Here is a 25,283-nt window from a genome sequence, read left to right as displayed (position 1 = left end):
TTCTTAATAACAATGCAGTCCTATTCCTAGCAGGTGGCCTGCTATTTAACTACTATCTTACCAAATTACTCCATCTACATACCAGGTAGCTTAGGGAGCCCTGTAACACCGGTCATTAGCTTTGAGCTGCTGAATATGACGCATGACGACTTAGTACTTACATGCATCAATGTTCTCAGTAACTGAGGACTTGATAGCGCACTTATTCATCTCGGCCACACCCTGCGACTTAAGTGGCCTCCCATTTTCACAGGCATTGAACATACAGGAAGAGTCCATAGCGCGTTGGAGTGAGTCGCCTTTCCATCCGAAAATGTAATCGGCGTGGGTGCCATAGCCCTTGCTGTCACCGTAGCTCAAGACGAAAGGATTCGAGCCGTCCGAGGGCCACATATTGTTAAACTGAGTCGTATCCCAAAGGGTTTCATAGGCCAGCTGTGGCATGCGAACGGGATGTGAAGCGGGACAAGGGCCGGCAGCCTGGAAAGCCTCTTTTGTCGTGCTATACATATGGGATTGATGGTCGGGGCTGTCAAGGTTCTTGCCATCCCAGCATCTAGCTGTCGTTAGCAAATAGGAATGCACCTATGGAAAGGGTCACCAACGAGGGAAAGTGATGGACAGTCATAATGCCACCCTTGCATGATTTTGTAGGGAAGTCGGGAAGTTCGGGGAATCTCGTCCCCTTATTGTCTAGGCAAACGAAGCGAAGGCCTATGTGCCCCTTTGCCTCCGGTAAGGTCTCAGTTGTTGGAGCACCAACTGTCATACGGAAGCCCTAATAGAGTTAGTCAGAAGTCTCGTATAGTCGTTGGGCTAGTAGACTTACTGGCTTAAAAGCTGTAATCTTCTGGTTACCGTTTGAGTTAAAATCCTGCTGCGTATAATAAACTGTCATTCCGCCGGTAATGCCGTTGGGTAACGCAGTATTCTGCATAATCGGCACACGCTTGTAAGTGCCATTCTGGTGCTTAAAGAACAATACCGCGGTCCAGTAGTTGGAAAAGTCCTCGGAGAAGGTACATGTTGTACAAGTGCCTTGTTCGCCGATGTCACCTGTCATAGTGGCATTAAAGGCATTTCCTCCAACGATCTGGTGGACATGACTTGATGGGACCATGCCAGGTTGGACGACCGGATCGAGACGCTGGATGCTTACAGTTGAACATCCGAACCGAAGGGCGGCCTGGGAAGGCCCGGCGAGAGCAAGAGCGAGAGGAGACCACTTCATATTTTCAGGACAGAGTCACAGAATATAGTAATCTGATCTGGTGATAATAGAGATTCTCAAAAGCAGGCTGTTACGGTACCGGCTCGACTATATATAAAATTCCCAAGTTCCCAACTACTATTGTAGCTAGACCTTCTTATGCCGTAGAAAATTGCCGTAGTCTAGGATATATAGGGCTAAAATGTTTATCTATTGTTTATCCATATATACGGTTAATATAATCCTTTGAAGTTTATAACACAAAGCGCCTTTCTTAGGCCTTACCACCCTGCGCCATAGGTCAACATATTAAGCGAATATTAACCTCCCTATCCCCTTCCTAGGACAATACTATACAGAGCTCCTTCTTGGATCTTGGCACGCCTGCATGGTGGGGCGCATGCTAGGAAAGTATTGATCGTCGGATCGCCCTACCCCCTCCCTCAATATATATCCACGCTGCCCTGTGACAGATATAAGCATCGGAAATATTTTAACCCCCCTAAAACCAAGGAAATTGGCTCGCTTACTCTATCCTCACCGCATACTTCTGCCGGCAGTGCGAAAGCAGCGCCTGAGTCTACGATTATCCCCTATTTCAAACCTCGAATAAAGGCCCCTTCGCTTTAACTGGCCGCCTACAGCGTAACAACTACTAAAGTTATACCTATCTCAGCGTGATATTCCACCTTTGGGTTATGCTTCGCCACGTGCCTCGGCCTTCCCTTGCTGAGAAAATGTGGTCCAGTTTTGCAGGAGTTACCACAGGTCCACAGCGATGAGCTTGGAAAGTACTCCCCTCTGTTATTGTTGAGGACCGAGTCTTCTTGCTATTCATTACATGCTACCATCGGAAAGATGCCTGTTGGCATTTGATCTGCTAATCTGGGTTGGGTTAACTTGTGTCTCCTCCTATTTCATTTTCAACTGCCGAAGGATTGCTGAGTGGCTGTGGGAGGTTAGTAATAAAAAAGGTTGTCGATAGTGTGCAAAGATGGCGAGGTATCGATCTACACTAGAATGATATGTGGATGGTTAAGGCTAGGTTGGCACAAGGGGCATGCTGACCTATTATATCGTTTTTGATCTTGATTTTCAATATCATAAGATGTCAGAATCTCTACATAAATCGGCCCTATACCGTACTGTAGTTGGTTGCCAAGCACAGCGCAATAAAGTTTATCTAGCCAACTGCAATTGCTTAAAATCCCATCCTAGTACTGCCGGTGGCATGGTAGGCTTCCACTCGAGGTCGTGGGGAGCCAGCGCAGCGCCGAGACCAGTAGGATAGATTGCTGTGGAGAAAATATTCCAAACGGAGAGGCAGATAGGCTTCATTCATACACTGAGGCGAATTCTAGCCACTAAAGGCGCGAGAACCATAATCTTGTGACGCTACAGTCACTCCTGTTACTTAGGTCTTCAACAAACGTAGAGTGGCCAGCCGGACCAGTGTAACTGTGTAAAGGTAGCTCTATAATTAGGCTCGGCCATATCACGCGGAGGCAAGAGTAATACCAAGCCTCCAAAATGGCATTTATCGAGGGGTAATGCCGCTAAACGTTTTACGTCGTATCCTAGGCATATAACGCGGATAAAGGGGATCGCAGTCTTGGATTCTTGGCGGTCATAAGGATCGAATTTATAATAGGAGATCGAGGTTGTAGACCGGCCTAAAAATGACTTGAGTGTGTAGTTACATCAGGGCGTAGTACCTATTAAGGGGGAAATCTATTTAGAGCTACGTGCAAAGAATCGATAGCACGAGGCTAAAACGACCGACTAGGACCGAGGGAAGGCTGGCTGGGAAACGAGGATTGAATCGTGAATGGGGAAGGGAGTCTCATATATATTAAAAGCTTCTCTTTGAACTAGTTATAATCGATAGAGGGGTTTTTTTTCGCAAATAGTCAGTACATTGCTAAAGCGATGCGTTTGATTAGCTTAGTGGCTTACATAGAGGCAAGACAAAATAACTTTACAACGTAAAACGGCGCAGCTGCTCCTACCATATAGGTGCCTTCCAATAGTAACTTGAGCGTCTAGTCTAGTGGTGTCTCGTCATGACTCACAAGACCTGTAGAAATTTGAAAGAGTCGCACCGCAGTGGGGTGTAAAATTATCGAACACAGACGCTACCCTCAACAGCTACCCTTCTTATTCTACAGAATGCCAGCGAAACCCTAAGATAACAAAATTTCATTTACAGAATTTCTTGTCAGAGGTGATTTGTGATGCCGGGCCCAATGGAAGTTGAATAGCCTCAAGTTTCGATTTTCGATAGAAGCTCTTCCCAAGATTTAAACTATCAAGGCTGCGGGTGAATTCAGAGGGGGCGCCCTCTTAAAATCAAACTATTTAACACTTCTGTCATAATACTTGATTAGGAGGGAGCAAGGACCAAGAGACTTACAAATCAATCTTACAGTTACTAAAATATTTGCCAGCGATACCGGGCGGGTTTGCGAGAGTCAGCTTAGCATTTCGCGAAATCCGAAGACTTGGAGAAGTTTAGAGGTTTGGTAGCGGCGTAGGTGCATATATTAGCATTCTTAGCTCATCGGTGGTTGGTGGTTGGGTGCAAGATAAGAGCTAAATAATTGGTCATATTGGCAGACTTTGGATCATTGGGCTTCTCCAAAATATAGTGAGCCTCCAGTTGCATAAAGTTGACCCAACAATAAATATCAGAGATTCAGAGCCTACAATAGTGATAACCAGAACATTGCCATCGGCTTCAGCCGAACTTCTTAGTGCTGGTAGAGGTAAAAGATTTAGTAGGAAAATGCTAATGGCATTGAAGGGTAAGTGTTGTTCCGTTATCCTCAGTCATTTTGAACTTAGGCAAAGCAATGATTATATTACTAGCTAGTTAGCAGTTACTATTATCTAATTGTTACTAGTTAGAGTTCATTTTCCTATTAATGAATACTCGTTTTCCCACTTAAATGCCGAACCCGATGAAATGCCGAAGGTTTAAGCGAAGATCTATTCCCCTCCCACCCTACTAATAATCCTAAAAAATACATTACCCGGCATCACTTCCCACCAAAAATGGAGCGCGAATCGATGCTTCAGGATGCCCTGGCTGATCTTGAAAGTCAGGAGTATCCAAACATAAATGCCACCGTACAACGCCACAGTATTGTTGAGTCCACCCTGCGCCGACGCTTCAAAAAGCAGACCACCTCCAGGGCTGATTACTAGTCTGAAAAGTATCAAAAGCTTACCAACGAGTAAGAGAGAGTCCTAATTGATCGTATCTACTAGTTGACTAATCGTGGAATACCTCCAACTCCTAGAATAGTCAGGAATCTAGCTGAGGAGATTATCAAAGATTACGTCAATAAGAACTGGGCTAGTACTTTTATTAGGAAGTACTGCGACGAGCTCAAAAGTGTCTATTTACGTAATATAGACAATCAGAGATAGAAGGCAGAGTATCTGCTTTTATTTGAGTTCTTTTACAAGTTAGTACGTTGTATATACTTCTTGTTTTAGTATTATTACTAATAATTTACTTAGTTCTACGACAAAATAGAAGAATATAATATTACAGCGGACAACCTATATAATTAGGATGAGAAAGGATTTCTTATTGGAGTTAGCAAGATCTACTGTCGAATTATGACTAAGAAGGCGTATGAAAAAGCCCGGATCCAGTCAACTAATCAGGATAGGTGTAGAGAGTTTATTTCTCTCCTAGCTTATATCTCTACTATTAGGAAGTATCTCCTACTTTACTTCATTTATAAAAGATCCAATTTCGACTTTCAGGACTCATAGACAGACACTTTTATACTTGAGGATAAAGTCTTTTTTGGATCTTCAACTAATAAGTAGAATGATAACTCTTTTAGGATAAGTTAGTTGACTAGGGTCTTTGAGCTAGGGACTTGTCAGAGAGCTGGACAAGTTAAACGCATACTATTAGTAGATAGCTACTTTAGTTACGTCAATATAGAGTTCCTGGAGTACTGTATTCAGTACCGAATTGTTATAATAGTACTACTTCCATATACAACTTACAAGTTCCAGCTCTTTGACGTCAGTATATTTTCTCCACTTAGAATAGTATATAGGATTTTCCTCAATAATAAAGTGATAAGTTGTTTTAAATTCACGAGTATGTCAAAAAGAGACTTCTAGGAAGTCTTTTATAAAGCGTGGGTGAAGTCCTTTACCGAATCGAATATACAAGTTACCTAGAAAGATACTAGTATATTTCTATATAACTTTGAAGTTGTTTTAGGCACTTTACGACGACTAGATCAAGAGAAAGAAACCGATCAGGATCAGGATCAGGATCAGGATTAGGAGCAGGAGTAGGAGTCCTTTGCCAAGGTACTTAAAACACCAAAGTCAGCAAAGTCCCTTAGGAGGTTCTAGTACGAGTTTAATAAGAACGCTTCCACCTACTTGATCAAAAAGCTATTTAAAGCTAATATTGAGCTAGCTGCCAAAGACTCAGTTAATAACTATATAATCTATAGATTAATCGAGTCTTTAAAGAATGAAAAGAGGAAGCGCTCACGTGGGAAAAGGCTTGATTTGAGTGGTGTAGCAACTAGGGGAGCCCAATTCTTTTCCACAGAGGAGATCCTAGCTACTAAAGCACGTGCCAGGGCCAAGGAGGAACAGGAACAAGCTGAACAAGCTGAAAAGGCAGAGAATAAGAGGGCAAAAAAGGCTAGGCAGGTAGAGGAAGCCTTACAAAAAGAGATAAGTCGAAAAGAGGCAAAGGATAAGAGAGAGCGTAGACGTGCTGCTCAGGCTCAAGCCAAGGCAGTAAGTCAGGACTTCCAGCTCGGGGCCAGGGCTAAAAACACAGCTAAAAAGGCTCAAAAACCGGGATCCAAGTCCTCGGAAGCTGCTAAAGCTCAGGAAGTAGTAGAAAAAGGTGGTGATACAAGCATTGAGTCGAGTACAGAGATAGGTAGGGTAGTTGACCTCCCTGTGCGACTTGGCCGCCACAGACGACAAATCCGGCTACCACAGCGATTTGATTAATTGTATATATATACGCACTTATTATATAGACCCTTATTAACCTCTATAATTGATTTGATAATTAATTATTATATATTAGTGAAGTTATTATTGTTTATAGTAGAGGTTAAGGTGGGGGAAATTGGCGGGTAATTTTCGGCACTTCAATAGGTTCGGCATTTAAGCGGGAAAACGAGTAGTTACTATGACATTAATCCCTTCAATTTTCGAGTGTAGAACAAGAGCTGCTAAAGCACTAAGCTTGCCGAGAGCGATGGTAGACGGGCCAGCGTCGAAGGCGACCTGTTTGGCTCCTCGGCTACAACTAGCGAGCTAACATTGGAAAGAGGTCGCCCTACCTGCTAGCGCTGGCAGTGTCTCACGATACTGAGGTACGAGGGGAGAGCGCGTTCGCTTAGGCACCATTGGGCGTCCCGTATCGCAGCCTAAAACCCTTACTTCATACCTCGAAGCTTTCTAATGATATTTCTCGTACTAGCCTTTTCCAAACTAGCTCCCATGTTGACCATAGCACTTTTCCCATACGCCTTGTAAAGATATTTCCCGCTATTAATATTCCTATCGTTTACGCCTCATCGTTGAATATGACATCTGCGGACACCTCGGGATCATTATGCAATAGATGTCGTGTCCTCGAATTTGATGATTTGGCTTGGCCAGGCAGCCGCAAAATTGGTTCCACCAAAGATGGTTTCCACCTTGATATTACTGGAACCACCAAATATACGCTTGACTTCTATCTTGAAGATTCGTTCCCAGGTTTACCAAATCTCGAGAGATCGTCGCAGAACGGCTGCCACTTTTGTCGGGTTTTGAAATGCATCATACAAAAGCATGTATCGAACTCGACTAAACGCGTTCAAATTAACACGGTTTATTATAACTGGGACTACTACTTTGGGAGAGCCGATTTTGGTCGCTTTGGGCTTGTATCTTTAGTCGCTGAATTAGAAAAATGGGCAGACTCAGCTATTAGTGAGTATTTATTAAGTCCTGCGGGCTAAACTAATGGAAATCAGGCAAATCAGTCAAAATAGTTTTCGACATTGATTGCGATCCAGGTATTATTCTTATTTTCATTCAATAATACCCAGAAGTCCGTATGCATTAGCATCTCTTGCTACGGAGTGTTTTATGTCCTTGTGCCGCGAGGCCATTTTCTACGTTATATAGAAATCTAAAGTAAAATACAAACTGATCAAACGTAGGACCCTGCTCCTCATGGCTGTCACTTGAGCCAAAGCCTCAAGAAAACGCTTTGTGCAATGAGAATATACAATTAATACATGATGAAATTGCTCTGTCTGAGATTGGGCGGAATAATAATGCGTTGCTGGACATGTATTACCCTACTAGACTAGTCGACGTTGGGGACTTCAGTAGTGATCGATGCCGCTTAGTTCTCACAAATTCGACCGCCTTCTTGGAGCAGCAAGATGTTCTAGCACCTTTACAATACGTGGCTCTTAGTTACTGCTGGGGCCCACCTGACGATGCCGCAAAGCAGTTCAAAACTGAAGCATCTACACTCATTGATCGACTGGCAGGATTCTCCCCGACGGATGCTTCCCCAGTGGTCCAAGATGTGATCGCTCTTACTCGAGCCTTAGGTTTAAAATACCTTTGGGTAGATGCTCTTTGCATCATTCAAGGCAACAAAGATGACTGGGAGCGGGAATCTGCAAGCATGGGTCTTGTTTATCGCCATGCGCACCTCACCGTCGCTACGACAGGCTCGTCCTCTTGCCAGCACGGGTTTCTGGAGAGGGCTACTCCCATCGTAGCTGTGAAATTTGTTTCGAAATTTGACTCCAGCATAAGAGGACACTATTACGTGCGTTTCAGTAATATCGCGAAAATGAACAGGCCAATGGACATGGACTCAGTGAGGCGTAATTGGCAATCGAGCCCCTGGAGCGCTCGGGGATGGACTTTCCAAGAATCCGCGTTATCTCGCAGGATGCTGCTCGCTGGGAGAAACAAATTCTACTTCTTGACCGCGGACAGGACACATGCAGAAAACGACCAAGGATTTTCTGATGAATGGGACGATATAGACATGGCGAGCAGAATTTCGGAATGCGAAGAAGAAGATAAAGAATTCTTGACATACCTTCCGATCGGACTGTTCTCGCGGCGCGAGCTTACTGTTGAATCTGATAGACTCCCCGCATTTTCGGGGATGGCACATCTGGCGCAAGATAACCATAATGATCAGTACTTGGCTGGCCTCTGGAAAGCCGACTTGCATCGGGGTCTGTTTTGGAGATCTTGTCTGTCCCAGTCTGGTATTCTTCTATCTAGGACAGACGTACTTGATCATTTAGAAACCTCGTATTCCGCACCTTCGTGGAGCTGGGCGAGTCGACAACACGGCGTTGAGTTCCCCTCTGCAAACTTTGGTGCACAACAATTTCACGGCTGGCACACTTCCAAAAACGAATGTGAGGAAATAGAGGCACAGACCTCGCTAGTGGGGACAAATCCGTTTGGTGAAGTTACAGATGGAACCTTAAGAATCACTGGATATGTCGTGCCTGTTCCTTCGGAGATGACACTTCTAGCGGACACCGAATGGATAGAAAAGAGGTGGCGGTCAAGCGAAAAGGGCAAATACATTGCATATATAAGCTTCGATTGGAACAATTGGGAGCCATCCGAATCATTTAGCAACATGTCCTTGCTTCTGGTTGGGAGTTCTCTGCCAATGATAGATGCGCGATCGATATACGACGTGGATCAACTAGAACAACTAGGAGATGAAGGTACGACCATCAAATATGAGAAGATAGGAGAAGAAACAGCAAGCATCAAAGTAAATGAAGATGAACCTGAGGCTCCTCTTATGGTTGAGACAGAAGCAGAAGCCATCATTCAAGCAATGGAGACACTTAGCACTGCAAATAACAAAGATAACTCTGGCGGAAACAAAGACGTTGAGCCTGACTACAGTTTGGGATCAGAACCTAACTGTACAACGGGACCTGGGATATACGCATGGGGTATTGTTATCCATCCGGCCAAGCATCATTTTCAGAAGTACGTTCGCGTTGGCATCTTTAGCTCTTGGCCGCAAGAGCGTGGTGGCTTGGATTACTTCCAAATCGGCATGCCTCAAACGGTACAGATTATTTAAATTATGCCAATGAAATTGGGTAAACATAGACACATTATAGAGCGTCTGTCGTCTCATAGATATGTCTTAGTCATTGAAATTAGGGGCCTATAATATATTGAAGTTTGTTATATTGTTATTCCTTACTCTCCTTATAAAAAGGAAGATCTAAGAGGACTAGATATATAAGGTAGCAAGACTATAGAATAAAGAAACTGATAATATAGACCTAGCCGCTAGGTGTTACGGTCAAGCTATCCTTAGGCTCAGGAGTCACAATCAAGGATAGCAGGACGCCGGCCGTTAGCGTACCCGCAAAGTGAGTCGAGGATTGGCGCGAAATAACAGGAGTTGTTAATAAATGAAAACAACCGAAGTCTCTCCAAGAAACAGGCCGGATGGTGTAGTTGGTTATCACGTGTCCTTAACAAAGCAAGCAATTGCAAAATACGGACAAGGTCGGGAGATCGAGCCTCCCTCTGGTCATTACAATTCATTGTGATATTTTTTTGCCCTTATTTTTTAATTCCAGACTTGGTGCTTATTAACAGCTTCTTAAGCGAGCAGAATTTTATAAAAACTAAAGTAGATAAATTAAAGAGTATAACTATCTTCTTAACAAAAAAGGATGTAGCTACAGGTAATATAAGCCCTAACCTCAGTTTTATTTTTATCTTAGGATTGAATGTCCACGGGTACCTCCTTATTCTACCTTTTATCCTTGGTTGGGTAAAAAGGTAGGCTAGAGAGGATTAACTAAATGACTAATAATGTAACTTTAGAAATCGTCCTAAGCCTCTCCCCGGTAGCTGGCGGGCAGGCCTACCTACCCAAGTTAGGTACCTTTTGCTGTATTATATTATAGACGAGGAATAAATAAGCTTGACAGTGCGAAAATCCTTATCGTTATCGAACGTTGCCCCGCTGTTCAGTGGTTTTCGCTGACCACGTGGACATTCGGAGGGTTCTTAAGAGGGCACGGAGCATGTTTAATTTCTCGGCTCAATCTTATACTCTATTCCTTTGATCAAGAAAACTTTTGACCTTGTGGAATTTCTTATAGAACGCGGCGCATCTATAATTTTCCCTAAATGAGTCAAATCCGGAAATCAATTGAACGCCGTCTGTTGTGCTGGTAGGGATGTTTGAGGTGTTAAGGTTTTCCTATCAAAAGGAGCTGACCCTAATGGGCCAATGCCAACGGCGGGCCGTTTCCATATACGGTCATCGCAGCAACGGGCTATGGTACGGAACATTTGCAGTATCACGCATATATATCCATGCCAGCGGTGGCAAGGGCACTTGTATACCCCTTATAAATTCGATGGAGCTTCTCTATCTCTAGCGCGCCAGAATTCACGATTCTAATCGGATGGCCACTTGTACGATACCACTTTGTTCACAACTTCTTCTATGGAGGTACAGCTATTGTCGCCTTCGTATTGGATAGGGGCTCAGATATTTTTTAAAAAAACATTGGAATAGGGGGTGGTGCGCTGTATCGTGCCACCGATGATCAGTCCTTGGGTGCTTAAAAGTGTTATTTGAGCCTGGTATGAATGTCGACCATGAGAAGGAGCCATGCACAATTTTCCCTCCAGACTGCCGCATCGTTCGGGAATGTTGAATTGTTGATACGGCCAAGCTCCTTCTAGGACATGGCGCAAATGTCCATATTGCTAGTGCCACATATCATACGGCCCACTCAAGCTACGGCTTCCTCTACTAATTTAGAACTTGTCCAGCTGCTCTTGGATCGAGGAGAAAACATCAATGATTACCTCGGGAAGGAGGAAAGGACGGGAATCTATTTTACGCCACAGTTCTTGCAGGCTTGTTAGAGTTGATTGATCTACTACTGCTCCATGGTGTTAGTATTAACGTAGTGCACAGTTGCCGGGAGAGTTCTATCAACTGTCACCTGCCTAACTCCCACACAAATCGCGGCTCGTTTGATTCAAATAGCTCCTTGAGAGAGGCGTGGATGATATAGCTAAATCCTGATAGAAGCACTGGATGCTGTCAAGTGGCAGACCCAACTTCAAACCGAGGTGTAGTAACAGATATCATTTCCAGAACATCAATAACGTTACTACAAATACTAACCCTCAAACTCAAGCAATCTGTACTTAAACATCCAACCTATGACGAGTTCTACATACCACAACATAATTATGACACTGATGCCGACCAAAAACAACATGGATCTCTGGAGTGTCGAAGTAGGAACAGCCCCAGTTACGTCTACAATACAGCGGCGAACTGGGTACGCACTAATATCTACACCCCAAAGCCCTGATGGCGTCGTTCAGCTTGCCTGGTGGCTCCAATATCGACTATCCGACATTACACGAATCACTTTCCTTGCAACATTCCGGCACGCCGCTCCAGCTCCACCAAATGCCTCCGAAGCACCAAGATCAATACAACCTCAACCGCATCCTCCCATCTTACCTTCCCAAGTATATGGCGGGTAGCCACAGCTTATTCCGTGAATTTCCATACAAACAACAGCAGGTAGGTGCCTCGTCAAGCACTCCTCTTGCAATTCAAGGCCAAATAACGAACTCGGCTTTCTACGCTTCAAATTGCACGCTACCGAGTGTTATGGACTTCCCTGGGGCAAAGCACCGCAAGAAGTCAACCCGGCAGCTCGCCCATGCTTAGCATATAGCGTTAATACCGAAATTAGAATTCAACAATAAGCCACAAGAAATTGGGCAGGGCAGGAGATGAGACCTGTGTAGCACGGCACCAGAGGACTACTCATCGGGATGCGCTCAAGAACCCCAATTCAATAGTTCCAGAGCACCATTTAGGAGCAGAGATGCAGTAACTAATAATTACGGTGTCTCTGCCTACGCCGGATGAGGGTTTAACCCAGCTATAGTCATGGACGGCATTGAACGGCCCCAAGGATATGATCAGCGGTTGATAACGGGGCGCGAGTCCTCTAGCTCCCTAGACAGCGCGGATACAGAATTGAAGAATAACTGGAACCGGTTTATATCGTAGGAGATACGATGCTCGGATGGTGGTTCTATGGATGCTGCGCAAAGCTTCCCCGGGATTTAGGAAATAAAGGGAAAGGTGTTTACGAATCTCTCGGCATGTAGATACCTAGAATGTAATATTCCACTCTTGTGCAGAGGGCCGGAATAACCTTTGTGCCCCCTAGTAGCTGTGCCTGGCCTATTTATATAGGTATGCTTCAATGTCGTGTTCCGACGGGAGGATGTTTGCATTATTCGCCGATTTATAACGGGATAGCGCAACGAAATGGGAACTGACTATTAGGCGGGACAAGACCAGCAATTGCCAGGAAACCCACATGTAAATTTAGATCCGGGGATTTTAGTATACCCTACTCATGAGTTGGGTGTATATCCGTGAACGGGGTTCGCGAGACCGACAGGCCCTACCTACCTACCTAATGTACGGTTGATCCGCCCAGCCAACATCCCGGCCATGCCTAAATACACCCGTATATTGGATGCACATCGAATCTGGCTAATGTTACCAGCAACACCACTAAGGGTTGGTTTACTCGACTCGCAGGCAGTCGAGACCCCCCGATTTTCAATTGTTCCAAAGTGAACACGTCGTCTCACGATGCCAACCGTCCGTTCCTAATATGTGCCAAAAGCCCCCCCTCAATGTCAGTCGATATGAGGATATTCAGAACAGCACCGGTCTGAAGAAATTATAGCGGCAAGAGAGAGCATCAACTCGGTCATTTATTCATCCTTACTGCGGTTGACGGCAACACCTGAGATTCCCCCCGTGCGTTTAAGTAGTGCTCATACCGGAAATCGCCACTGAGGCACATACCACCTACCTTTAAAGCAAGTTCCTCAAATATTTGTACACATAGAAGGCTCTAACGTGCAGTAGGTTGCTACTTGATCAGCGACTAGAGGCGTGTCAATCGTCGGATCCAGCCTACGTAACTAGGAGTGCCTTTCGTTAATGCTCTCGTCACAGCAACGCGGTTTTATATGACCCTATGCAGCGATACTGCGTGTTTTGACTTCTGAGGAATTGTGAATCGGCCTTGCTCCGCCATTAAGTTGATTTCTCAACCGGAAGCAACTGGTTCGCGGTGAGGAGGCTCCGAATCAGTCATTGTTCAGGTTCCCATTGGGCCTCGTCGACCAGTCGCCATGCTTGAAGCCGCGGCCATCGCCTTGCTATGGAGCATGGTACTAAGCCTTGTTCTGGTTGCTAATGCAGGAGCGCTACCTCGTGTTCTTTTAAACGGGGATCAAAAGTTAAACACAAGTTTCACTATCACCCAAGCGAAAAGTCCAAATTGGACGCCGCAAAGAGTTCCCATAACTGCCATCTATGCTGCTCCCTTTATTAAACATAAGATGCGGATGCCAAAAAAGCTTCGAGACGCTGTCGCCGAGCTAGACTCAAATGAGACCTCCGGAATCCATCATAGGGCGAATGGGCAGACTGCGGATGGCACTAACGGGTTGTAAGTAATAGCCCAAAAACGAGAAATATCATATTATTAACGAATACATTCATCATCAGATATACCTTCCCGGTAAAGATAGGCACCCCACCACAGACCCTCCGCATTCTGTTCGACACCGGCTCAGGAGATTTCTGGGTGTGGTCATGGCTGATGCCGGGAACACTAACTGCTGGACGCAACATATACAACGGCAGCAATTCAACATCATCTGGACGGTGGGACGGCCAGTCTTTCAATATAAATTACCAGCAAGGCAATGCTTACGGCCTAGTATGGCAGGACACGGTAGTTTTAGAAGGCGACGGTGGGCAGTTAGGTGTAGCAGGGAATCCGATAGAATGTGCGCAGAATATCGGCGGTACCCATCTCCCTGCGCTCACAGGGATAGATGGAATGCTAGGTTTAAATATGTGGGTGAACGACTCTGAGTCCCCAAACCCGCAACAAACGTGGTTCAACTTCATCCTACCCAAACTATCAGGTAAGTCGAAGCAACAGCTTCGTGGATATGACAAAGCGCTAACTTTGGCAGCGCCCCTTTTTACTGCCAACTTCGTTCGAAACGGAGTAGGAACCATAGATTTTGGTTTCATCAATCCGACGAAATACACGGGCAGCATTGCGTATACCCCAGTTGTACCTCTGAATGGCTGGCCACAATCAGGCTACTGGCTCTTCAATTGGAGCGGGTTTGCTATTGGAACGCGCAATTTCAACTCCACGGAGCTCCAGGTCCTTACAGACTCAGGGTGCAATATTGTTCTGCTACCACAATCGATCAGTCATAACTATTACTCTCGAGTGCAAGGTGCCTTCCAGCAATCAAATGGGTTTTGGGCCTTTCCATGTGCAGCAACTCTCCCAAGTTTCACCTTCGGCGTCGGCAGCACCCGAATAGTTATGGGAGCAAAGCACATGATATATATAGCGCTCGATGATGGAATCAATTGTTTAGGAGCGATCCAAGATACTGCCGAGAATTCGTATGCCATCATTGGGTCGCCTTGGTTTGAGGGATTGTTTGTTGTGCACGACTACGGCGGAAACCGAATAGGTTTTGCTGCTAGGCCGTGAGAGGCTCTCGGAGCGTAGTGTCAAACTGGTTCGGAGAATCAGCTTATACGAAGAAAATATGACTACATGGAGAGAGTCCCTATATAAGTCTCTAAGGCGGGTCCCGCTGAGGACGTCTAGGGCCGCTAAAAGCAGAGAAACGCTCACAATGCGCATCTAGCAGAGTGGCGCTGTTTGGGTAGATGATGTGCATGGAGAACATCCAATTGGTGACGGAGAAAGAAAATCATAACAGGCGCTGTGTCTCTGGCTCCAGCTTGGAGACGAGGAGATTTCTTTCCTCATCAGTCACTGATCAGCCCATATCTATCTCGTCGTGCTAAGTAACATGAAATCTGGGGCAGGCTCGGTGCGGTGATGAATGAAGCAAGACGGTGTCGGGTGTTCGAGTAATCGTCGTGGACGACAATGGTGCTGTATGGACGCTTGTGTATGGATAGGTAGGGTCTTTTGTTGTGTGTAGACCGGGGGTGGTGTAGCTAAGGGATGCGATGGCATCCGCATGCTAGATAATACACCTAAATAGCATAACATTGATGGTAATGTAGATACGCAGCAGAACTTTGACACTTGGGATTGTGATTCAATTGTACTCCGTATCTGTAATTGCGAAGGGGCACTCTCGACAAACCACGTGACTTAGGAACCCAGCGGTGAGTGCCGGCAGAAAAGTTGAGTCCGGAATACGGAGCCACGAAGTCCCAAGTCCCAAGTACCTGTTGAAAGAGTCACCTACGAATTATTCGTTCTTGGCTGTTGTCCACTTCTCTTCCCTTTCAATTCTCATTCAGAATTCAGAATTCCAGCGCCCGTCCCAATTGCTGCCTCCAATATTCCCCAGTTCCCTTCCGCCCTTATGGGCACAGGTATCCTATCTACCACGATTATAAGCCTAGCATCTCACGGTCGATAATACAGTCCATAGTCCACCCTTTGCGGGCCAAGAATCTCCCACGGCCCAGCTATGAGCTCACCAACCCCTCCGCAGCCTACGCGCATTAAGATACTGGGGAATGAAAATATTGTTGTTGATTTCGACATCTGGCGCACATTTGTGGTGCAAGATCTCCTCACGAACCTCCCATCCTCGACCTATGTTCTGATTACAGACACGAACTTATCCCCTCTGTATGTGCCAGAATTCGCTCAACAATTCGCCAATGCGGCGAGCGCATTGGATGCGTCCCCACGTCTCCTCACCTACGAGATCCCTCCTGGCGAACACTCCAAAGGCCGGGAGACCAAGGCGGAAATCGAGGATTGGATGCTCTCGCAGCAATGTACCAGAGACACTGTGATAATTGCCCTGGGGGGAGGCGTCATTGGGGATATGATTGGATACGTTGCGGCGACGTTTATGAGGGGTGTACGATTTGTACAAGTTCCCACAACCCTGTTGGCGATGGTAGATTCATCAATTGGGGGGAAGACCGCAATCGATACGCCAATGGGAAAGAACCTAATCGGTGCTTTCTGGCAGCCGCAGAGGATATACATCGATTTGCGGTTTCTCGAGACATTGCCTACGCGCGAATTCATCAATGGCATGGCAGAAGTGATCAAGACTGCGGCAATCTGGGATGAGACCGAATTTGCTGCCTTGGAGGGAAATGCCGACCTAATTATGACCACAATTCGTGCAAAACCTTCTACCCAGTCGGCCAGACTTGATCCTATCCGAGAGATTCTGAAAAGGATTGTCTTGGGATCAGCACGCATTAAGGCCGGGGTGGTGTCCGCAGATGAACGAGAAGGGGGTTTAAGGAACCTCTTGAACTTCGGTCATTCCATTGGCCACGCATACGAAGCGATCTTGACACCACAGGTTTTGCACGGCGAAGCTGTGGCAATAGGGATGGTGAAGGAAGCAGAACTCGCTCGTCACCTTGGGGTGCTAAAACCTGGCGCGGTCGCACGTCTCGTGAAGTGCATTGCTAGCTATGGACTTCCCACTTCACTCCAAGACAAGCGCATCCAGAAACTTACCGCCGGGAAACGCTGTCCGGTTGATGTATTGCTACAGAAGATGGGCGTCGATAAGAAGAACGATGGAAAGAAGAAGAAGATTGTCCTTCTCTCTGCGATTGGGAAGACGTACGAGCAGAAAGCTAGTGTTGTTGATGACCGTGCGATTAGAATTGTGCTCTCGGATTCAATTGTCATGGAACCAGGTGTCCCGCCATCCCTGAATATTGAGGTCATCCCCCCAGGATCTAAGAGTGTTTCCAATCGTGCCCTTGTGCTGGCAGCGCTCGGAACCGGCCCATGCCGTATCAAGAATTTACTTCACTCGGATGATACCGAGTACATGCTTACTGCAATTGAACGACTGGGAGGTGCTACATATACCTGGGAGGATGCTGGCGAGGTGTTGCTAGTCCAAGGGAAAGGGGGTGACCTTCGAGCAAGCCCCTCAGAGATCTATATTGGCAATGCCGGGACAGCATCGCGATTCTTGACTACTGTCGTGTCTCTGTGCAAACCTTCCACCGTCTCCTCGACGGTCCTCACGGGAAATTCTCGCATGAAGGTGAGACCCATAGGGCCACTGGTCGATTCTCTTCGCGCTAATGGCGTCGGGATAAAATACCTGGAGAAGGAGCACAGCCTTCCGCTCAGCGTCGATGCTTCTGGGGGGTTTGAGGGCGGTGATATTGAGCTTGCTGCTACTGTATCGTCGCAGTATGTGTCATCCATTCTTATGTGTGCTCCATATGCCAAGAAGCCCGTGACTCTCCGCCTCGTGGGTGGGAAGCCAATCTCCCAGCCATATATTGATATGACCTCAGCTATGATGGCAACCTTTGGCATTCATGTCATTCGATCTAAGACGGAGGACCACACTTATCATATACCCCAGGGTGTGTATAAAAACCCTCCAGAGTATGTTGTTGAGAGCGACGCCAGCTCCGCAACCTACCCTCTAGCTGTAGCGGCTATCTCGGGAACCACCTGCACTGTACCGAACATAGGGTCCAAGTCGTTGCAGGGAGATGCCCGTTTTGCTATTGAGGTTCTACGGCCAATGGGTTGTACGGTGGTCCAGACGGATCGGTCAACGACAGTCACTGGGCCTCCTCCTGGGCAGCTGAAGGGTATTGATGAGGTTGACATGGAGCCTATGACAGATGCGTTCTTGACCGCGTCGGTTCTTGCTGCTGTTGCAAGGGGTACTACAAGGATCAGAGGCATCGCTAACCAGCGGGTCAAAGAATGCAATCGTATAAAGGCAATGAAGGACCAGCTCGCAAAATTCGGTGTTCAGTGCCGCGAACTTGAAGACGGCATTGAGGTTGATGGCAAACCTCACACTGCACTCGATACTCCTGTTAATGGTGTCTACTGTTACGATGATCACCGTGTAGCAATGAGCTTCAGCGTCCTTGCTGTCACAGCTCCGAAGCCAGTAGAAATTACGGAACGAGAATGTGTCGGAAAGACCTGGCCTGGATGGTGGGATATTTTATCGTTGTCATTCCAAGCTCGTCTCTCTGGGAAAGAAGCTGAGGTCACGCATACAAAGAGCTCAAGTTCGTCGGCCCTATCCGACAAATCCATTTTTATTATTGGTATGCGTGGTGCTGGGAAGACTACTGCAGGTGGTTGGGCTGCCAACATCCTCAACCGGCCTCACATAGATCTAGACATTGAGCTTGAACGAATTGCTGGTATGACTATCCCGGAGTTGATCAAGTCCAAAGGCTGGGAGGGGTTTAGAGACGCAGAGTTAGCTCTCCTGAAAAGTGTTATCAAGGAGAAACCGAAGGGCTACGTTTTTGCTTGCGGAGGCGGCGTCGTGGAAATGCCAGAGGCTCGGAAGCTCCTCTCTAGTTACCACAAGTCTGGCGGCATCGTACTTTTGGTGCATCGGGATACAGAACGTGTGATGCAATACCTCCAAATCGACAAGACTCGCCCCGCTTATGTAGAAGACATGATGGGTGTGTATCTCCGCCGGAAGCCATGGTTTCAAGAGTGCAGCAACTTCCAGTATCACAGCAAAAGTGAAGATGCCGGTGCTTTGTCGATTGCACGACAGGACTTTGCGAGGTTCCTGTCGCTCATCTCCGGCGAGAGCACGCACTTTGAGGAGATCCGGAAGAAGGAGCATTCGTTCTTCGTATCTCTGACATTGCCAGAGATCTCCACTGCGGCTGATGTTCTGCCCATTGTTGCAGTTGGATCAGATGCTGTGGAAGTCCGGGTTGACCTACTAGAAGACCCAAACTCGAGCAACGGAGTTCCAACCATTGATTTCTTGGGTGTTCAAATAGCACATCTGAGATCAATTGTTCCACTGCCCATAATATTCACAGTGCGGACTCGCAGCCAAGGGGGTCGATTCCCAGATAACGCGGAGGAGGAAGCGCTCAAGCTCTATAAAGCCGCCGTGAGGATGGGTATCGAGTACATAGATCTCGAGATCGCGTTCTCCGACGAGCTGTTGGAAACCGTTACTAGTGCAAAAGGATTCTCTAAAATCATCGCATCACATCACGATCCCCAAGGGCGACTTTCTTGGAAGAATGGCGGCTGGATGCAGTATTACAACAGGGCGCTTCAATACGGCGACATCATCAAGCTTGTTGGGTCTGCTAAGAAGATGGAGGATAACTTTGCGCTTGCACAATTTAAGACCAACATGGCCAAGGCACATGATGTTCCCATGATTGCCATCAACATGGGCGTTCATGGCAAACTGAGCCGCGTCTTGAATGGTTTCATGACCCCGGTCTCCCATCCCGCCTTGCCCTTCAAAGCAGCTCCAGGTCAACTCTCCGCAACCGAAATCCGCCAAGGCCTGTCCCTCATGGGTGAGATTGAGCCAAAGCTATTCTATCTATTTGGAACGCCCATTGAGGCATCTCGGTCTCCCGCTTTACACAACACGCTGTTCAGACAAAATGGTCTACCGCACGAGTACTTACGCTTTGAGACCGACGATGCGGACAAGCTAAAAGAAATCATCCGATCTCCAGATTTCGGGGGAGCTTCTGTTACAATTCCGCTCAAGTTGGATGTCATCCCTCTCCTGGATGACATTACCCAAGCTGCTATCGTTATCGGAGCTGTTAACACCATCATCCCAGTGCCCAGTGAATCCGGTGGCCCGCCACAGCTGGTTGGAGACAACACGGACTGGCTCGGAATGACACATTCGCTGGTTTCCAGTGCCTACGCAACGGTGTCCTCGGGTCCTCCAGGAAGCGCCTTGGTCATCGGTTCCGGTGGCACTTCTCGAGCAGCCATCTACGCACTCCGATCCTTGGGCCACAGCCCGATATACATTGTATCCCGGACGCCGTCAAAGCTCGCTGCAATGATCTCTTCCTTCCCCGTTGAATTCAGCATCATCCCGTTGAGCGATGTCGCCGAGGTGGATGATCTCCCCGAGATCCCTCGCGTTGCCGTCGGGACCATACCGGCTGATAAACCAATCGAGTCGAATGTTCGTGAGATCCTCGCCAAGATCCTCCGACATCCTAAAGCGGATACTACGCGCCAGAGGACGCTGCTGGAAATGGCATACAAGCCAAGCCAGACGGCGCTGATGCAGATGGCAAATGATGCTGGCTGGGTCACGATCCCGGGTCTGGAGGTGCTCAGTGCGCAAGGATGGTATCAGGTAAGGAACTTTTCTCGTTGCTATCGAGGACATGAAATAAATGCTAATGTCCATGTCTCTAGTTCCAAAAGTGGAGTGGTATCAAGCCGTTGTACGAGGATGCGCGAACAGCTGTAATTGGTGACGAGGACAATTAATCTCACAAATGGGAGGAAATAACCGCATAGGGATCTGTCATTCAGTTGCAACAGAGGGCGGCGCCTACAAATTCAACACCGGGTGGTATGCTTAAAAAATCATTTTGGTCTTAGAAAATCACACGCTTAAGAAGCAGATGGATAATTCAATGAGCAGAACCCAGAGCCTGGGTGATGTATTATATCTTTAGATCATGTTTTGGTATATATAAAAGTATTTATAGGCTCGTGCCTTGGTTTGTCTATCTCATCAGCTCGTCGCTTTCGTCCGTGGCCCCCATTCGTAAAAGTACACAAAATACAAAAAGCCACATATGGCTGAGGAAAATCCAAAATAGTAGGAGACAAAAATATTCAAGAAATTAAAAATGTAGTATACCCCAATAGCACATTCTAGTCTATCCTTCCTGCCCAGTCGCTTTTTTTGTTGGTGTCGTTACAACATGCTCCACCCCTAAACCCAAAAATAGAAAAATAAAAAATTATAGCGCTAATTATAGATATATGACCCGAAAATCCAAGACAAACAGGAAATTTGGAGCCTGCCAAATCGAGAGGAAACTCTGGAAAGATAGATTGGTAGCATCATGCTACCTCCCCCTGCCCCGCCGGCCCGCGAGATAGACGTCGACGTAGGAATTATGAAAATGAAAATGACCAACAATGACGCGCATGATGTAACTATCAATCAATTTTCAAACCGCAAGGGAGAAAAATGAATGTGTGCGGACAGCACATCAAGCCATGATGTCATGTCGCTGCCGTGGATGGCTGCCCCCTGCATCGCGGGGGGGACCAATGGTGAATGGGCAGATCGTCGTCATTCGCATCCACACCAGGCTTGGCGCGGGGACCTCGGAGTCCGTGGACCCCGTGACCAGTGCCCCTCATAGCACACGTGACTCGGCGATTATTATCCCTTGGGTAACGCGACCGACTCCTTGCGTCAAGTGGCTTAGAGAGGATAACGTGGAACTGGCCGGATGGATTTGGACATGACATCGCAGCGTCACAATAGTGTGCTTCGGAAGAGCCGGTGAAATTGCATCCAAATGGAACCGTTCCGTTGGTCGATTGATTTGCACTCAATTGTGGCCATGCACACCACGTCGCCGACCCTTCGATTGCTCCACGTACTCGGGGTGCACCACTCTCAGATGCCTCGTAAGAGCGTCGTTTCTGCTGAAGGTTTTCTCCTCGGTACACAGCGGGCAGTGCACCTTCTGCTTACGCGCATTGTGGATCGTGTCCTCATGCCGTGTGAGATCGTACGGCCGTGAAAAGATCGTATTGCACGGCTTGCCCGTGGAAGGATTAATCCTTTCGCACTGTTTTGAATTATAGTTAGTGTATGTTCTTAGGAGATATGACGTGGAGATAAGTCAAATAGAGTGCAAAATATCATTTTAACATACCTTATGGGGGCCAGCTTGGGAGTTCCGTTGCGCCGCTGAGGTCATACCGTCTTCTTCTGCCGCGGATGTCGCCGCTGCGGAATGTCGATGCCCTTCTCGCTTATGGCGTTGAAGTTTCGCCGGAGTGTCGAATCTCAGGGTGCAGCCATGATACGTGCATGTATACGTTCCAGTATCGGCCGATGTCCCCGATGGCTTCTTGATGTCCGATGTTTCGGGCGTATATTCGCTGTTGGTTGATTCCATCGAAGTCATGGCTATCGGGAAGTCTTCACCGACGCTCGAAATAGTTCTCGACTGTCTGTGCGACTGGGGGACGAAAGGATACTGTTGGGGTATTTGGCGGATGTTTCCTGAGAGAGCAGGAGCGGCGAAATTGAAGTTGGAGCCCTGCGCTCCCACTTGTGAAGAAGTGGAATACGCAGACGAGCTCTCCCGCCGCGTAGTTGCCATGCTGCCGTAGCTGTGTTGTGAAATATCGTCCTGCTCCGAAGGCTCATGCGACATCGCAGATAGCTGGTGGTAATTCGATGAACGTTGCTGCGTCGGCGGGAATAGGGGAGCGTTGGCATCTTCGTCGCTCTCCTGGTAGATGAGATTGACATCCTTCGGTGAGACCGTCTTTGGTGCCGCCTGGTTGGAAGATCCCCTTGTCATCTGCTCGTGCATTGCCCGCGCATCGTTCTCCGCCTTCTGCTGTTCGCGCATCTGAGTCGCGGTTCCAAAACGGACGCTTGGCGACTGCGAGCCAAAGCCATCGTGGGTTGGGGCCAGAGGAGAGCCGTGCCGGAAAGGAGAGCGCTCTCGAGTTGGCATCACCAATGGTATTTGGGTGTTTGAAGCGCTCAGATGTTGATTACTCGCAGCTTGGAGTCTTTGTGAGAAAACGTCGTGGTGTGGTGAGAGCGGTGTCGATGTGACGAGACTCGGGCCAGGACTGGCCGACGTGATCTGGAAGTTTGGATTGTATAGTTCGTCTGCGTAGACATCGGTCATGGTCCTGTTGAGTTTCGGCATGTTATTTCTGTAGCCTTCATCGAAAAGTAAGTAATCGTCCGACCACGACCCAAATGCAATGCTCGATTTCTCACCATTCTTCTGCCTCTCTCCATCATATGACTGTGGCGTGGACGGTGAGTCATGGCTTGCCACGGATGCTATGGAAGGGCGGCCTGAGTGGTTGAGCTCGGGGGCAGGCATCAGGTCTGCGTCGCCCATCTTTGGCAGCCCATCTTGACCCAAGGTGTATGCCATGTTCGAGTTCTGGTAGAAGTTGGCGTAGTTGTTGGGCGCGAGGAAGTTCTCTCGCAGCGGGGTGTGTATGGGAGTTAGTGGCTTCGACGACGTCTGGTGGTAATCCGAGAAGTCGTGGAAGTCATTATAGATGTCGCCGGCCACCTGGGGGTTGGAGATGTTGGCGGCGTATGGCGACGCCGGGCCTGCCGATCCCAGCGATGATTGGGACGACTCGCGATGGTGTGTCCTCGTCGTCGAGGTCGGGGTCAATTGGCCTTGGGTGAGCCAGCTGTTGGAGGAGTGCTCGACCTGCATCAGCTGCGGTGATTGGGATTGCGTGTCGAAGAAGGGAGGGTTCGCGGAGGCGAACGAGAAGACGGAGCTGTTGTGCGTCAAGGTGTTGCTGCTGGTGCTGAAAGGAGATTGAGGGGGGATAGTGGCGGTGGCAAGTGTGCTTGCTTGTTGTTGTTGTTGATGTTGTTGTGGATGCGGTTGTGTTTGTGTTTGTGGCGACGGAGGCCAATATTGGGGTATGTTTTGTTTTGATATAGGGATGCGTAGAGGTAGACGTTGAGGATGTTGTGGATGTGAGCGTGGATGTTGAGGATAAGGATGATGTAGGGACGGACGTAGCGCCAACATCGAGGTGGGGGTCGGGGGTTAAAGTAGTCAGTGGCGATTGCGGAAGTGGTGCTTTGTCACCGAGTTTTTCCCTTTCTCTGGATTCTCTCGGGCTCTGTCGCTGACTTTGTCCTGTGTTCTGACTCTCTGGCTCGCGCTCGGGTGACTCGAGACTGGAGCGGGTTGAGCGGATGGGCCGGGGGGGGAGGGGGGGGGAGTGGATGCGGACGCGGCAGCGGACGCGATGTGGGTGGACCGACTAATCGGGATTTCCGTTGGGTCGCTTCGAGAAGGATCTGGAATGTAGTGGCTTGGTATTGATATGAGAGCACAGGAAGCACAAAGCACTACTGTACGTATAGTAGTTATAGTAGTGTTCAATGCTACTGGACTGGTGCCAGGAATATCGTGGTGGTATTTGTGTTGGCTGTATAGCGCACGCAGGGCTGTGCAGGTCGAGTGCGTGCAGTTCCAGCTCCTGTTGCTCGGTGCCGTTTAGAGGTAGGGATAGAGATCGGGGTGGACTGTTGATACGGTTGTGGATATAGTATGGCAGGTGGATATAGAAGGTGGAGTGGAGTGTGGTGGGGAGATCAATCGGACGATAAGGGAGCAGAGACAAGCAGCTGGACAGATAAAGAGGCCGGAGAGAGTGCTGCCTTACGTAGCCGGACGCGGGGTCCGCTCGCTACAAATACAGCAGATTGCAGGACTGTTTGCATGCATGTTTTTTCGTTCATTCGTTCATCCATTAATTCATTCATTCAAGCTGCATACCTTAGCTATTGCATTACTTGATCTTGTGCATTTACCACATTCTGCATATTGGATGTTGCACCGCACGATGTTCCTTGTCCAGCGTGCGTCGCGAAGTGGGGCGATGATGCAATGGGCGCTGAGAGCGGCAGGGATGCGGGGCTGGAGGGGGTGTGTGCAGCGCGTAGTGCTCCGTACACATACAATAATATACCGAGGACAGTACTTGGGAGAGCGCAGCACCGCTCACTCGCTGCCTAGGTAACTCTACTGTACTGTACTGCACTGTACGTACGGCATCGGCCTGTGCGTACGGCATCGGACTGCGCTGCAACGGCCCTGCAGAGCTCCCAAGCCCCCAAAGCCGCTCCAAGCCACTCGAGTCGCTGGAACTTCTGCTGCTGTGACACTTGATTAGTGATGCGAAGTAACGCTCCACACCGACCAGTGGCCCGCCAGACCCCTGCAGGGCTGAGCCACATTACGCTAGCCCTCCCCCAACCAGCCCAGCTTGTCCCAAAGCCGTAGCCCGGACGGGGGTAACGGAGGTTGTCGCTTTTAAGATGCTGACACACTAGCCGAGCCCAGCATATCCTG

General features: G+C 47.9%; 7 protein-coding genes across 7 annotated transcripts; 5 read left to right on the top strand and 2 right to left on the bottom strand.

The window, feature by feature from the left end:
• Window positions 1-74: 74 nt before the first annotated feature.
• BP5553_05951 (uncharacterized protein) lies at window positions 75-1,231 on the bottom strand (the record flags this gene model as incomplete). Its single annotated transcript, XM_032014574.1, has 4 exons — window positions 75-100; window positions 162-556; window positions 606-778; window positions 830-1,231. The coding sequence occupies 4 exons, from the start codon at window positions 1,229-1,231 to the stop codon at window positions 75-77; spliced, it is 996 nt and encodes a 331-aa protein (XP_031869255.1).
• Window positions 1,232-4,837: 3,606 nt separating this feature from the next.
• Window positions 4,838-6,220, top strand: BP5553_05950 (uncharacterized protein; the record flags this gene model as incomplete). Its single annotated transcript, XM_032014573.1, has 2 exons — window positions 4,838-4,890; window positions 5,704-6,220. The coding sequence occupies 2 exons, from the start codon at window positions 4,838-4,840 to the stop codon at window positions 6,218-6,220; spliced, it is 570 nt and encodes a 189-aa protein (XP_031869254.1).
• Window positions 6,221-6,804: 584 nt separating this feature from the next.
• BP5553_05949 (uncharacterized protein) lies at window positions 6,805-9,356 on the top strand (the record flags this gene model as incomplete). Its single annotated transcript, XM_032014572.1, has 3 exons — window positions 6,805-7,195; window positions 7,240-7,281; window positions 7,429-9,356. The coding sequence occupies 3 exons, from the start codon at window positions 6,805-6,807 to the stop codon at window positions 9,354-9,356; spliced, it is 2,361 nt and encodes a 786-aa protein (XP_031869253.1).
• A 2,277-nt stretch (window positions 9,357-11,633) lies between these two features.
• Window positions 11,634-12,002, top strand: BP5553_05948 (uncharacterized protein; the record flags this gene model as incomplete). The annotated part of the gene is made up of 1 exon (XM_032014571.1): window positions 11,634-12,002. The coding sequence occupies one exon, from the start codon at window positions 11,634-11,636 to the stop codon at window positions 12,000-12,002; it is 369 nt and encodes a 122-aa protein (XP_031869252.1).
• A 1,496-nt stretch (window positions 12,003-13,498) lies between these two features.
• BP5553_05947 (Acid protease) lies at window positions 13,499-14,895 on the top strand (the record flags this gene model as incomplete). Its single annotated transcript, XM_032014570.1, has 3 exons — window positions 13,499-13,818; window positions 13,878-14,302; window positions 14,354-14,895. The coding sequence occupies 3 exons, from the start codon at window positions 13,499-13,501 to the stop codon at window positions 14,893-14,895; spliced, it is 1,287 nt and encodes a 428-aa protein (XP_031869251.1).
• A 964-nt stretch (window positions 14,896-15,859) lies between these two features.
• BP5553_05946 (Pentafunctional AROM polypeptide) lies at window positions 15,860-20,658 on the top strand (the record flags this gene model as incomplete). The annotated part of the gene is made up of 2 exons (XM_032014569.1): window positions 15,860-20,521; window positions 20,584-20,658. The coding sequence occupies 2 exons, from the start codon at window positions 15,860-15,862 to the stop codon at window positions 20,656-20,658; spliced, it is 4,737 nt and encodes a 1,578-aa protein (XP_031869250.1).
• Window positions 20,659-21,408: 750 nt separating this feature from the next.
• On the bottom strand, window positions 21,409-23,951 carry BP5553_05945 (uncharacterized protein; the record flags this gene model as incomplete). Its single annotated transcript, XM_032014568.1, has 3 exons — window positions 21,409-21,851; window positions 21,890-21,986; window positions 22,074-23,951. The coding sequence occupies 3 exons, from the start codon at window positions 23,949-23,951 to the stop codon at window positions 21,409-21,411; spliced, it is 2,418 nt and encodes an 805-aa protein (XP_031869249.1).
• Between the last annotated feature and the right edge of the window lie 1,332 nt (window positions 23,952-25,283).

This window comes from Venustampulla echinocandica, assembly GCF_003357145.1.
Source record: "Venustampulla echinocandica strain BP 5553 chromosome Unknown scaffold_3, whole genome shotgun sequence".
Lineage (NCBI taxonomy): Eukaryota > Fungi > Ascomycota > Leotiomycetes > Helotiales > Pleuroascaceae > Venustampulla > Venustampulla echinocandica.
This window is presented reverse-complemented; position numbering and strand designations above follow the sequence as displayed.